Source organism: Microcaecilia unicolor, chromosome 6 (assembly GCF_901765095.1).
Source record: "Microcaecilia unicolor chromosome 6, aMicUni1.1, whole genome shotgun sequence".
Classification (NCBI taxonomy): domain Eukaryota; kingdom Metazoa; phylum Chordata; class Amphibia; order Gymnophiona; family Siphonopidae; genus Microcaecilia; species Microcaecilia unicolor.
The window spans coordinates 191,605,414-191,619,615 of NC_044036.1; the positions used below are offsets into that span (position 1 = coordinate 191,605,414).

A 14,202-nucleotide genomic window follows, 5' to 3' on the forward strand; every position below is an offset into this window, starting at 1 on the left:
TTCTGAACAAACAGGTTGTGAACCCCCCTCCTACCAGCAGATGGAACAATCAAGTATTTTTCTCTACCTTCCAGCAGGTGATAGGTTTGCTCTTGGTGCTCCTGTCCCTGGCCTAGCTCTCCACTCAGCTGGTCATAACCTAATGGCTGCTTCCAGGTTTCATGGTTGCTAACAGAGCCTGGCTCTGCAGCCCCTAGTCACACTCCTTAGTGCCACTGGGTGAGACTCCAGCTTGTCCAGGGGGCCTGGGTCCCCATCTCCCCACCCTTCTTGTCCATTCATCCTGTTTGAATGTGTCTTCATGGGCTCCCTCTGCATCTCCCAGGTGCTAAAATTGATCTAAATTGCCCTGGTCAGCCTTATTCCCTTCCTGGACCTGCCTCAGCATGAGGATCTGGCTCCTGCACCCATCCTTAGTTCTCTGGGGGTACTTAAACACAGAAATCCCTTAACCTTGAGTAAGGGATTTCCCTGTTCTGGGATTAGCTTTAAAAGAAAAAAAAAAGCAGATCCCTGGGTCAAGGCAAGTCCAAACAGGGAGGCAGGTTCACACGTGTTTCCATGTGGTTGGGCATACTGGCTTGCAGGCACTTCATATATTGCAAGAGCTGATAGCTGAGCACTGCTGCTGGCTTTGTCTGCCCTCAATGTGAGGGGCCATTTCTGACTTCGGAAATGACCTGGGGGGCGTGGGGGGGGGGGGCTGCCGGAGTTGATGTGACCTCCTCCCACCCTCCCCGCCGTGGCATCAGGACCCACAGTCCCAATGCCATCTGCAGGAACAGAGGCCATTTTATCTTCTACTCTTTCCTCTTCACAATAGCAGGGGAATGCTCCTTCCATCTCAGGGCTTGGGAGGTGGGGGTCTTCCTCTCCTACCCCCTTCTGGTCTGTTTGGGGAGGGGGTTTCCATGAGGCCCCTGGGGGCCACGGTGCCCTAGGGGCTTTTTGGCTCCAGAGCTTGGCTTAGTCCAACAGCAGTTGCAGTCGGATGGGGGGGCTCTGGTTTGGGTGCTAAAAGACACTGAACCAAGGTGAGGGCACTAGAGGTGCCGTTCCACTCAGAGGAGGTGGAGGGAGGACTCAGAGGTCCTCCTGGACTCCTAGTCCTCTGTGGACTTGGATTTGGATCAATCTCTTGCCTTGGGAAGACGAGGAAAAGTGGTCTTATGCAGTCTGTCTCTTCCACAGAAAGGAGCTGTCTAATCTCATTGGCGAGATTACTGGGGCCCTCTCCATGCTCAATACTTAAGCTGCAGACCCTGTGGAGGGGGATCTGCTGCTGGAGGGCCTTCTGGGACCCCTGAAGCTCTTTTCCCTACACAAGGCCCTTGTCTGCCTGATGCTGGCCGCGTGGAAGAAATCTGATGGGGCCCCTTTGGGGTGCCAGGGCTGTTGAGGAGATTGAGTACTGGATGTTCCCTAAGTTGGACACCTTGGTTATGGCGGTCATGATGGCAACCATTATGCCTGTTCAGGGGAGTTTAGCCCTTAAAGAGCTCCATTACAAGAAGGTGAAGCAGCTCCGCCTGGCCTTTTCCGTGGGTCTTCCAGCATTCAGGCTGCCATATGTGATGAGAACTATGCTGTTGTGGATGCAGCAGCTACCAGAGTCCCCAGAGGTGGCTTGCTGGATTCTGGGACAGCCTTTTTGGCTGACGTCCTTTGATTTGGTTCACCTGGCTTCCCTTTTTGTAGCCACTTGGGTAATTGGTCACTGATGGTTATGCCACTGGGTGGCAGATGCTACTTCCAAGAAGCTGTTGAGTCAGTTGGCCTTTAGGGGGCACTTGTTATTTGTAGAAGACCTGGAGAAGTTGGTGAAAGGCACATCTTCTTCGGCTACCAGAGCTGAGGCAGAAGAGCACACAGCGCTCCTTAGCCTCCAAGGGTCGCTTTCAGGGGGCAGGTCTTTTTCGGTCAGCTCAACACTGTTTGGCTTAGGGAAATAGCCAAGGCAGATCTTTCGCAGGGCTCCTTTGGCAGCAGGGTCTGAAACAGAGACTGGCCTTGAGCTCCCTAAGGGTCCAGGTGGCTGTGTTGTCCAGCTTTTGGGGAAAGGTGAAGGGCATCTGTGGCTTTGCATAGAGAGTTGGTTCGGTTTCTAAATGGGCTGGTGCATCTGCATCCTCCCCTTCATCTTTCCTTTCCTTCTGGTCCTCCAGGCACTGTCCATTCAAGCCTCTGCATTTGGCTTGAATTCCATCAAAACAGTGCTTATGGTGGCTGTTGCCTCTGCTAGGAGGGTTTCAGAATTGCAGACCCTGTCGTGTTGGGACCCCTATCTCTCCTTCTAAGAGGATTCCCATGTCCTTGCACATGGTTCTGTCCTTTCTTCTGAAGGTGGTGTCTCCGTTCCCTGTGAATCAGGAGGTTTGTTTGCCCTCTTTCATGGCACAAGGATTGTCACCAGAAGATCAGAGACTTCACAACCTGGATGTGCAACAAGTGTAAAAGAGGACAATCAATGGGACACTATATTAACAGGGTACAAATTGTATCACAATGATAGGATCAAATTGGAGGAGGGGTTGCGCTATATGTTAAAGAGGGAATTAAGTCAAATAAAATAAATATTCCACGATACAGAAAGCAGCATGGAATCATTATGGATAGAAATTCCATGTGTGAAGGGAAGGAGTATTCTTGTAGGGCTGTACTACTGTCCGCTGGGACAGAACGAACAGACAGATGAAGAAATGTTTACAAAGTAGAAAGAAGAGAAAACGTTAGCTAGCATGGTTAAAAGGTGAAGTAAAAGAGGTTATTACAGCCAACAGATTGTCCTTCAAAGAATGGAAAAAAGGACCCAAATTAAGAAAATAAGAAGCAACATAAGCACTGGCAAGTCAGATGCAAAGCATTAATAAAGAAGGCTAAAAGAGAATATGAAGAGAAATTTGCCGCAAAGGCTAAAACTCACAGTAACAACAACCTGTTCTTCTGTAAATATGAAGAGAAATTTGCTGCAAAGGCTAAAACTCACAGTAACAACAACCTGTTCTTCCGTAAAGATAGAAGCAAAGCATTCATTCAGTTTCTCCGCTATGGCCTTTTCCTCCCTTAGCACCCCTTTTGCTCCCTCATGATCTAACAGTGCCACGGATTCCCTCGCAGGCTTTGTGATGTACCTGAAAAAGTTGTTACTGTGAGTTTTAGCCTCTGCAGCAAGTTTCTCTTCATATTCTTTTTTAGTCTTCTTTAAAAATGATATGGAAATTGGAATGACAAGTGATGTCATTAAATCTGCAGATGATACAAAACTATTCAAGGTTGTTAAAACACATGAGTTCTGTGAAATATTGCAGGAAGACCTTAGAAAACTGGAAGACTGAGCATCCAAATGGCAGATGAAATTTAATATGGACAAATGCAAGGTGATGCACGTTGTGAAAGAATAATCCGAATCATAGTTACTGATGGTAGGGTCTACCTTGGGGGTCAGCATTCAAGAAAAAGATCTAGGTGTTAATATATGCTGAAATCTTCTGTTCATTGTGCAGCGGCGGCCAAAAAAGCAAACAGGATGCAAGGAATTATTAGGAAAAGGATGGTGAATAAGACCGAAAATACTATAATTCCATTGTATAGTTCCGTGGTGCATCTACACCTTGAGTATTGCATTCAGTTCTGGTCACCGTATCTCAAAAAAGATATAGCGGAATTAGATCAACCCAGTCCTCAGGGAGCATTTGACTTGTTGGCTTTTCAGGGTGTCCACAGTGAATATACATAATATATTAGCCTGCACTTCTACTGTTAAATGCAAATATCTCTCATGTTCTGGTCGATTTATCTCAAAAAAGATATAGAGGGGCATAATCGAATGGGGCGCCCAAGTTTTCCTGAGGGTGTCCTCGCGAAGGGGCATGGAAACCCGTATTGTCGAAACAAGATGGGCGTCCATCTGTTGTTTCGATAATACGGTCGGGGACGCCCAAATCTCCACATTTAGGTCAACCTTAGAGATGGTCGTCCCCGGTTTTCAGCGATAATGGAAACCGAGGATGCCCATCTCAGAAACAACCAAATCCAAGCTATTTGGTCGTGGGAGGCGCCAGCATTCATAGTGCACTGGTCCCCCTCACATGCCAGGACACTAACCGGGCACCCTAGGAGGCACTGCAGTGGACTTCAGAAATTGCATCCAGGTGCATAGCTCCCTTACCTTGTGTGCTGAGCCCTCCAAAACCCACTCACCACAACTGTACAACACTACCATAGCTCTAAGGGGTGAAGGGGGGCACCTACATGTGGGTACAGTGGGTTTGTGGTGGGTTTTGAAGGGCTCACATTTACCACCACAAGTGTAACAGGTAGGGGGGGATGGGCCTGGGTCCGCCTGCCTGAAGTGCACTGCACCCACTAAAACTGCTCCAGGGACCTGCATACTGCTGTCAGGGAGCTGGGTATGACATTTGAGGCTTGCAAAAAAATATTTTTAAAGGTTTTTTTTTTTTTAGGGTGGGAGGGGGTTAGTGACCACTGGGGGAGTAACGGGAGGTCATCCCCGATTTCCTCCGGTGGTCAGTTGGGGCACCTTTTTGAGGCTTGGTTGCAAGAAAAAATGGACCAAGTAAAGTCGGCCAAGTGCTCATCAGGGACGCCCTTCTTTTTTCCATTATTAGTCGAGGACGCCCATGTGTTAAGCATGCCCCAGTCTCGCCTTCGCTATGCTTCCGACACGCCCCCGGGAACTTTAGTCATCCCCGCGACGGAAAGCAGTTGAGGATGCTCAAAATCGGCTTTTGATTATGCAGTTTTGGGCAACCCTGGGAGAAGGACGCCCATCTCCCGATTTGTGTCGAAAGATGGGCATCCTTCTCTTTCGAAAATAAGCCTGATAGTGGAATTAGAAAAAGTTCAAAGAAGAGCGACTAAAATGATAAAGGGGATAGAGCTCCTCTCATATGAGGAAAGGCCAAAGAGGTTACGGCTCTTCAGCCTGGAAAAGAGACGGATAAAGGGAGATATGATTGAGGTCTACAAAATTCTGAGTGGTGTAGAACGAGTAGAAGTAAATCAACTTTTTACTCGTTCCAAACTAGGGGACACTTGAGGAAGTTACATGGAAGTACTTTTAAAATAAATAGGAGGAAATATAAGCTCTGGAACACTTTGCCGGAGGATATGGTAACAGCGGTTAGCGTATCTGGGTTTTAAAAAGGTTTGGACAAATTCCTGGAGGAAAAGTCCATAGTTTTCAACTCAGTCCTCATTTTATACTATTTATGTGATTGTATTCATATTTAAATTGTTTGGTCTACCCCCATTTCTTTGTTTTTATGCCTTTGCATCGCTTCATGGTATGGGCGCACCTCAAATACTGTGTGCAGTTCTGGTCACCACATCTCAAAAAAGATATAGCAGAATTAGCAAAGGAACAGAAGCTGAAGCAGTTAGGACTCTTCAGCTTGGAGAAGAGGCAGCTGAGGGGTGATATGATAAAGGTCTATAAAATACTGAGTAGAATGGAACGAGTAGACATGAATCGTTTGTTTACTCTTTCCAGAAATACTAGGACTAAGGGGTACACAATGAAGCTACTAAATAATAAATTTAAAACAAACCAGAAAAAAAATATTTCTTCACTCAACGTGTAATTAAACTCAGGTTCTTTACCAGAGAATGTGGTTTAGCTTAATTTCCTAAAAGAAAAGTCCATAAGCACTATTAAGATGGACTTGGGAAAATCCACAAGGAATAATGAGGGACAAGGTTTTGACTGGCTTCAAGAGAGCTTAGCTGCAATTCCCATGACTGTTCCTGATGACCTTCCAGTAGGAGGAAGGCTGAATTTTGTTTCCCAAGCAAGGATGGCCCCTTGTAACCTCAGACTGGTTGGTTCACAAAATAGTCTGGACAGGCTACACACTTCACTTGGAAAAATTCCCTACAAGTTGCCCACTGAGAGCCTGAAAATTAAGCTCTAAGCACCAGGATTGCTTACAGAGAAGAATAGCCATACTGGGTTAGACCAATGGTCCATCTAGCCCAGTATTCTGTTTTCCAAACAATGGCCAAGCCAGGTTACAAGTACTCCAGGTCACAGAAACCCCCAAATCTGCAACATTCCATGCTACCAATCCCCAGGGCAAGCAGTGGCTTCACCATGTCTGTCTCAATAGTAAACTATGTACTTTTCTTCCAGGAAATTGTCCAAACCTTTTTTTAAACCCAGATATGCTAACCTCTGTTATTAGGAAAGGAATGGGAAACAAAAATGAGGACATTATAATGCCTTTGTATCGCTCCATGGTGCGACTGCACCTCGAATATTGTGTTCAATTCTAGTCGCCGCATCTCAAAAAAGATACAGTGGAATTAGAAAAGGTGCAGAGAAGGGCGACAAAAATGATAAAGGGGATGGGACGACTTCCCTATGAAGAAAGGCTAAAGCGGCTAGGGCTTTTCATCTTGGAGAAAAGGCGACTAAGGGGAGATATGATAAAGGTCTCTAAAATAATGAGTGGAGTGGAATGGGTAGACGTGAAGCGTCTGTTTCCACTTTCCAAAAATACTAGGACTAGGGGGCATTCGATGAAGCAACAAAGTAGTAAATTTAAAATTAACTGGACAAATTCTTCACTCAACGTGTAATTAAACTCTGGAATTCATTTCCAGAGAATGTGGTAAAGGTGGTTAGCTTAGCAGAGTTTTAAAAAGGTTTGGACGGCTTCCTAAAGGAAAAGTCCATTATTAAATTGGACTTGGGGAAAATCCACTATTTCTGGGATAAGCAGTATAAAATATTTTGTACTTTTTTGGGATCTTGCCAGGTATTTGTGACCTGGATTGGCCACTGTTGGAAACAGGATGCTAGGCTTGATGGACCTTTGGTCTGTCCCAGTATGGCAATACTTAAGTACATCTTCCAGCAAAAAGTTCCAGAGCTTAGCAATTCATTGACTAAAAGAATATTTCCTCCTATTTGTTTTAAAAGTGTTTCAATGTAACTTCATTTAGTGTTCCCTAATCTTTGTACTTTTTGAAAGATTAAAACATCGATTCACTTATACTCGTTCTACAGCACTCAGGGTTTTGTAGATCTCAATCATCATATCTCCCCTCAGCTGTCTGTTTTCCAAACTGAAGAGTCCTAAGCACTTTAGCCTTTCCTCATATGAGAGGATGCCCTTTATCATTTTAGTCACTCTTATTTGAACTTTTTCTAATTCCACTATATCTTTTTTGAGATAAAGCGACCAGAACGTGAGAGATATTTGCATTTAATGGTAGAAGTGCAGGCTAATATATCTTATGTATATTCACTGTGGATACCGTGAAAATCCAACAAGCCAGGTGCTCCCTGAGGACTGGGTTGAAACCTGATTATTTGACATTGAGGGGCATAATTGAACGGCAACGAGCGGGCGGAGCCAAGCGTGTATATATATATATATATATATATATATATTTTTTTTTTTTTTTTTTTTTTAAATATGTATGTTAGTGGTTAGAGCACCAGTCTTGAAATCCAGAGGTGACTGGTTCAAATCCCACTGCAGCTCCTTGTGATCTTGGGCAAGTCACTTAACCCTCCATTGCCTCAGGTACAGACTTAGGGGTATGTTTACTAAGGTGTGTTAGCATTTTTAATGCACCTGTAAATTTAAGGCGCATTAAACGCTAACTCGCCTATATGTTTCTATGGGCGCATTAGCGTTTAACGTGTGTAAACCATTTACTCGCGTTAAAAACGCTAATGCATCTAGACTTCCACTTAGTAAGCCTAGCGCTTAGATGGTGAGCCCTCCTGGGACAGAGAAATATCCAGTGTACCTGAATGTAACTCGCCTTGAGCTACTACTGAAAAAGGTGTGAGCAAAATTGAAATAAATAATAATGAAAAATAATAATTATATATATAGTTTGAGATATCTAGGATCAAAAGTGAATAATCAAGTTTAACAATAAAAACCATTAGAAAAGGCTGACTGAGGGCTTCTTCTCTGTTTCAGGTGGATGGTTGCTATGATATCAACTTGCTGTCATATACCTGATTCTCTTCTTGCAGTGGATACCTAAGCATTACCTTCACATCCTATCTGTTACAGTTCTACCCTCATTTTGGAATATTTACAGATAGATCCTGTTGTATGAAGAAAAGGCAAATTCTTTGCACTAGAAAAATGATTTGTTTTACATGCAATACAAAACAATAAAATAACAACTTTGACGTATAAAGCAAAGCCTTTCCATGCTGCATCCTCACTTCTATCTCCTCTTCATGTCACAGTATAAATGGGAGAAGATTTGAGCATTTATAGGCATGTGGTTGGTTACCATTCTCTATTTTCAGTGGTGGGATAAAGTTGACCCACTGGTTGGATATGGGAGGGGGGAATCAGGGGGGATGGGGAATTGGGGTATCTCAGGAGGAGGCGATTAGTAAATACATGCGCTGGAGGCCCTATAAGAGCATCGGGAAGGATAGTAATTTTGTATGCTTTGAACCCCCATGACTCGGCTAACTTGTGTATCTTTGAATGCACGGGGTCTTAACTCACCCATAAAGTGTAAGAGGTTGTTTAGAGAAGCGACCTGGGTGGGAGCGGACATAGTGTTGATCCAGGAGACACATTTGCTGCCCAGACATGAACATCTATTACGTAATTCTAGATACCCCCATCAATATTTAGCGTCTAATAGGCAGCAGGCAAAAACAGCGGGAGTGGGGATACTCTTTAAGCAAGACTGCAACTGGGAGATACTGGCGGTTAAAATGGATTCTCGGGGAAGATTTGCAATTGTGGTACTAACCTTTGGGGGGCAAGCTTATACTGTAGTTAATATTTATGATCCAAATCAATCCCAGGGGGAATTTTATGAATCGCTTAGCACTCATCTCTCGAAATATGTGCAGGGGGAGATACTGTTAGGAGGAGATTTTAATTTGATGGTAGACCCCTCTGTAGACAACTTGACCGTGATGGCTGGATATGTCTAGTCAGAACGGGATAAATTACTCCAGTTCCTGAATCATTGGGGGCTGGTGGATATCTGGAGGGTAATGCATGGGGACGAGAGGGACTATACATGCTGTTCGGCCCCACATGATACTTACTCGAGAATAGATATGTGGATGGGCAGTGCAGGAATAGCCCTGCAGGCAGAATCTACAGAGATTCACATGCGCTCCTGGTCGGATCATGCTCCAATTACTATAGCACTACGGGGATTTCCATTGACCAGAGGGCTCAGACGTTGGCAGTTTCCTGATGGATTGCTGGATGATCCAAAAAATGTTAAACGAATTGAGGGGGAACTTAGGGAGTTCTTGCAATTTAATGATACCCCGGAAATAGCGCCAGAGACCCTATGGGAGAGTTTGAAAGTGGTGATTAGAGGGAAAATGATCTCATTGCAGTCATATATACAGAAAGATACTAGGGAGAAAGAAATAGAACTTAGACAAACTGTACAACAGCTAGATATGCTTGTCAAACAGCATCAAGCTACGGCCAGACAGCAAGAGGACTTGCTCAGGGCTAGAGTACAGTTATTAGCTTTGGAACTCACAATTATTAAGGAACAAATGCAACGGGTACAACAGGAATATTATGAATTCAATAATAAAGCGAGCAAGCTCTTAGCTTATAAATTGCAACAACTTAAGGGTCGTAATGTCATTGGTAGAGTGAGAAATGAGGAGTGTCAGAGCTGGGACCAAATAGAGGATATCCAGAGAGTATTTGTAAATTATTATCAGAAGCTATATCAGCCGGAGGACCATCTGTCAGAGGAGGCTATACAGCGTTTTTTGGATAAGGTGGACCTGCCAAATCTGAGGGGGGCAGAGCAGGAAAGGTTGTCAGCACCCATAGAACTGGAGGAGGTGGTCTTGGCAATTAAGGGTCTACCTGGGGGGAAAGCACCAGGAGCAGATGTCCCCGCTGCTGTTTGCCTTAGCCATGGAGCCTCTGGCGATTCTAGTTAGAAATGACCACTTTGTGCAAGGCATCCGAATAGGGAGGCAAGAAACCAAACTTATGCTTTATGCAGATGATGTTTTGCTTACATTATCGCACCCTGAGACCTCCCTGCGAGCGGTGATGGAGATTCTTCAGACATATGGGGTGGTAGCAGGTCTTAAGATTAATATTCAAAAGTCGGAGATTATGCCTACACAATTCCCAGCAGGGCTGCAAGATGAGTTACAATCTGTCTTCCCTTTTAAGTGGTCCCTTAGATATATTCGTTACTTAGGGGTTAATTTGACACCAAAAACCGGGATCTGTTTCAGGAGAATTTTATCCCTAAATTGCAGGAACTGTTTCAAGAATTAGAGAGATTGGGGGGGGTGGGGGGGGGGGGGGTTGCGAATGTCGTGGATGGGTAGAATAGCAGCGGTAAAGATGGCATTGCTTCCTAAGCTGCTTTATCTATTTATGGCAGTGCCGGTCCCTAAACCGCATACTTTCTTTCGCACACTTAATAAGAAAATGTTTGCCTTTATTTGGCGTAAGAGACCACCTCGCGTGAACCGAAGAATCCTATATCAACTTAGGAAAGATGGGGGTACCTAATTTTAGGCTATATTATAGAGCTGCTTTATTCCAAATGTTGGCTACTGTGCAGAGAGGGCTGACTAAATTATGGACCTATACAGCGCAGTGGGGTTTGAAGGGGGTGCCCATATGGGCCGTACCTTGTCTTCCCTTATCGCTGTTGAGAGGACTTTTGTCAGGCTTGAGGGGTCAAATGGGGGTTGCCCTGGGGGAGTGTGCAAGGTGTAGAGCTGTATGGTTCCCGGGGCGTAAATATCACTTGACTACACCTATAGTGTATGCGACTGATTTTGGCCCTGGTAGATTGGAAGGGGTGTATGGGCACTGGTCAGCGGCTTCCCTGCGTTTGTTGGGACAGATTTGGGAGGATGGGAAATGCCATTCGTTTGAAACTTTACAGGACGAATTTGGGTTGGCGGATAGGGACAGATTTCATTATATGCAGATTAGAGACTTTGTGCAGAAGAAAGCTAGATGGGATCTGTCCCTGTCGGTCACGGAGCTTGAAATGGTAATGAGATCTGGGGAAGGGAAAGGGGGGATTTCTCGGATTTACAGAGCTCTGCTTCATAAGTCCCAACCTTTAGATAAATGTACGCATAAGTGGGAGACTTGACTTGCAACTACATATGAACCGGCTACATGGAGAAAGATATTTAAACGATGTTTGTCATTCTCAGTGGCAACCCCTCTGGTGGAAAATGGGTATAAGATGCTGTATCAGTGGTATATGACCCCCAGCCGGCTGTCCCACATTTTTAAAACTAGCGAGGCGAGTTGCTGGCGCAAGTGTGGGGCAGAGGGAACATTTTGGCGTGTGTGGTGGGATTGCCCAGTGATACAGCAGTTTTGGAGGGACTTGCAGGGGCGACTGCAGGGAGGTCTGGGAGCCGCGGTCTCGTTAAATCCTGGTCTATGCTTGTTGAATGAACCGACGCCGCGGCTCCCACCAATGCCTGTTATCACATATTGTTACAGCAGCCAGGATATTAATTGCAAGACTGTGGAAGCAAACCGCGGTATCCACCGTGGATCAAGTACTGGCTAAGGTGGACTATTGTTGTCTAATGGATAAACTTACAGCCTTAAGGCGAGGTGGAATGGTGAGGTTCCTAAAAATATGGACCCCTTACTTAGAGTGGCGGGGTTTATCAGGGTGACAAGTGGATGGCGGGGGAGTTCCAGCGCAGGGATGTGTTTATATCTGAGATATTCTGAAGGGGGAGGGTAAGGGGGGTGGGTAATAGTGGCTCTGTTTAGCTGTGATTGTAACTAGATTGATGTGATATTTTTGGTTTTTGCTTTGTATGGAAAATGTTAATAAAAACAACAAAAAAAAAAAGAATTGGCAGATTATGAAGACATATCCACTATTCGTACAACAATAACACCCCTATCATGGTCAGACCATTTTCTAATTAAATTTTCCCTAAGTGACCACCTAAAATAAATGGCATCTCCCAGAGTTTGGAAGGAGATCTTAGACAAAATAAAGCTGACCACTGAGAATTTCCTAGAGGCCTTGGACTATCACATGTGGATGAAATGACTACAGTGTCAGAACAAGTTGACATCTGGAATAACACTTAGCCAAGACCTTAGAGAAAACAGTACCACTAAAAAAGGTCTTATGCCCCACTCACAAACGCTGACCTTGGTTTTCTGCAGAACTTCAGATCCTTAAACGTGAAGGACGGAAACTGGAAAGGAGTTGGCGTAAATCTTGCCTGGATGAAGACAGGCTAAACTGTAGGAAGCACAAGGCAAAGTACGCCAAGCCTTAACAGCAACCAAAAAACAGTATTTCTCTCAATGCATTGCATAGGCTGCCAATTCAACCAAGCAGTTGTTCAGTATAGTAAACAGCCTACTGAAATCCCCACAACAGAATCAGCCTGCCCAGTCTAAACTGAACTGCAATGATTTTTCTGCATACATTGCCAACAAAATTAATAGTATCCGCCAGGATTTACAGGCAATCCCACCCAGTCCTCAACCAGTCAACCAGGGGTGCACAAATTCGCCCCCTCCAGATAGAGAACGATGGGACACTTTTAACCTAATGACAGAGGAGAGCCTTGACAAAATCCTAAGAGACCTTCGACCAACTACCTACTCCCTCGACCCCTGCCCATCAAAGATAGTGCAGCAGGCAAGTAGGGGCCTTATAGAAGGCACCACAAAAATTATGATCACCTCTCTATCTAATGGGCAACTACCAACAGCATTAAAAAGGGCAGTGAGTTGCCCTTTGCTAAAGAAAAACAACTTTGACCAGGACTTTGACTAGGGAAACTCATTGAACAAACAGTCTATGTCAACTTAATGATTATCTAGAAGAGAGAAACTGGCTAGATCCATGTCAATCTGGATTCAGACCCGGTTATGGAACAGAAATGGTCCTCGTATCTCTACTAGATGATCTTCCCAGATACTGAGACCAGCGATTTGCCTTGATGTTAGTACTGCTAGATTTCTCAGCAGCTTTTGACATGGTTTTCTTAAACCTCCATTACCCCAATTGCAGAGGACTTAAATACAAATCAGTATATGCGTCTAGCTTTTCCTACATCTGCACACAACTATGGAATGCACTACCGAAGACCATAAAGATAACGCACGATCTGATAACCTTCCAGAAGTTACTGAAGACAAACTTATTCAAAGAGACTTATAGCAAGAATCCTTCATAAAAGACTTGACATCAAAATGCACCAGAACAAACCAACATTGATTCCTTTAATCTAGGTTTTTTTGGGGGGGTTGGGGGACTCAGCACCCAAAGTAAGGGAGCTATGCATGTGGGAGCGTTTTCTGAAGTCCACCGCACTGACCCCTAGGGTGCCCAGTTGCTGTCCTGGCATGTGAAGGGGACCAGTGCACTACAAATGCTGGCTCCTCCCACGACCAAATGCCTTGGATGTCGCCGGGCTGGAGATCGCCGACATTTTTTTCCATTATCGCTGAAAAACAAAACCAGCCATCTCAACCCCAGCGAACTCTGGCATTTGGCCAGGCTAAACTGTATTATCGAAAAAAAAAGATGGCCGGCCATCTTTTTCGATAATACGGTTCCGGCCAGCTGTAGCGCCGCCGGCGATCTATTTTGTCGGCAACGTTCGATTATGCCCCTCCACGTCACTCACAATAAAATTGGAACACCACTTGTGCCTCATTTTATAGCTAAGTCACATTCCTTCCAAGGTTTTAGATGTTGGATAATTGACAAAATCTCAAATAGCAATAGAGGTGGCAATATCAACAAAAAATTATCTCAGCTTGAACAACAATGGATCCACTGTTTATATTCCATAGAACCTAATGGCTTGAATGCCATGATTGAATGGGCGGTATTTTTTTGAACCATTAGTTTTCTCACTCTGTGATGCCATAATACCTTGTCTGTGCACTGTCTACATTCCATAGAACTTAATGGCTTGAATGCCATGAATGATGGGCAGTACATTTTTTTGAACCGTGGGTTTTCACACTTTGTGATGTCATAATAATTTGTCTGTGCATATGTGGGCGTTCTTTTAAATTCAGTAGGTCTCGGTGCCATTTCAACTTTATCATGCTGCAATCCACAAAGTAAGGAACGCAGGCTGACATCAAGTAAGTTCTTTTTGGATCAGATTCATTTATTTTTATGTTAGAATTGCATCCTGTATCTCCATTTTCTATATTCTCT

General features: G+C 44.5%; 1 protein-coding gene across 5 annotated transcripts in view; it reads left to right on the plus strand.

Annotated features, from left to right (window-relative positions):
- Nucleotides 1-8,227, plus strand: part of NICN1 (nicolin 1) — an 89,364-nt gene extending 81,137 nt beyond the window's left edge. For 3 of the 5 annotated variants that reach the window (XM_030207508.1, XM_030207507.1, XM_030207505.1), the window contains one exon: nt 7,962-8,218. In XM_030207508.1, the coding sequence (XP_030063368.1) occupies nt 7,962-8,003 (42 nt within the window). In that variant the 3' untranslated portion in view covers nt 8,004-8,218. Of the gene's footprint in view, nt 1-7,961 lie in introns of all 5 variants that reach the window. The other 2 variants (XM_030207506.1, XM_030207509.1) reach the window with 2 other exon arrangements.
- The last annotated feature ends 5,975 nt before the right edge of the window (nt 8,228-14,202 follow it).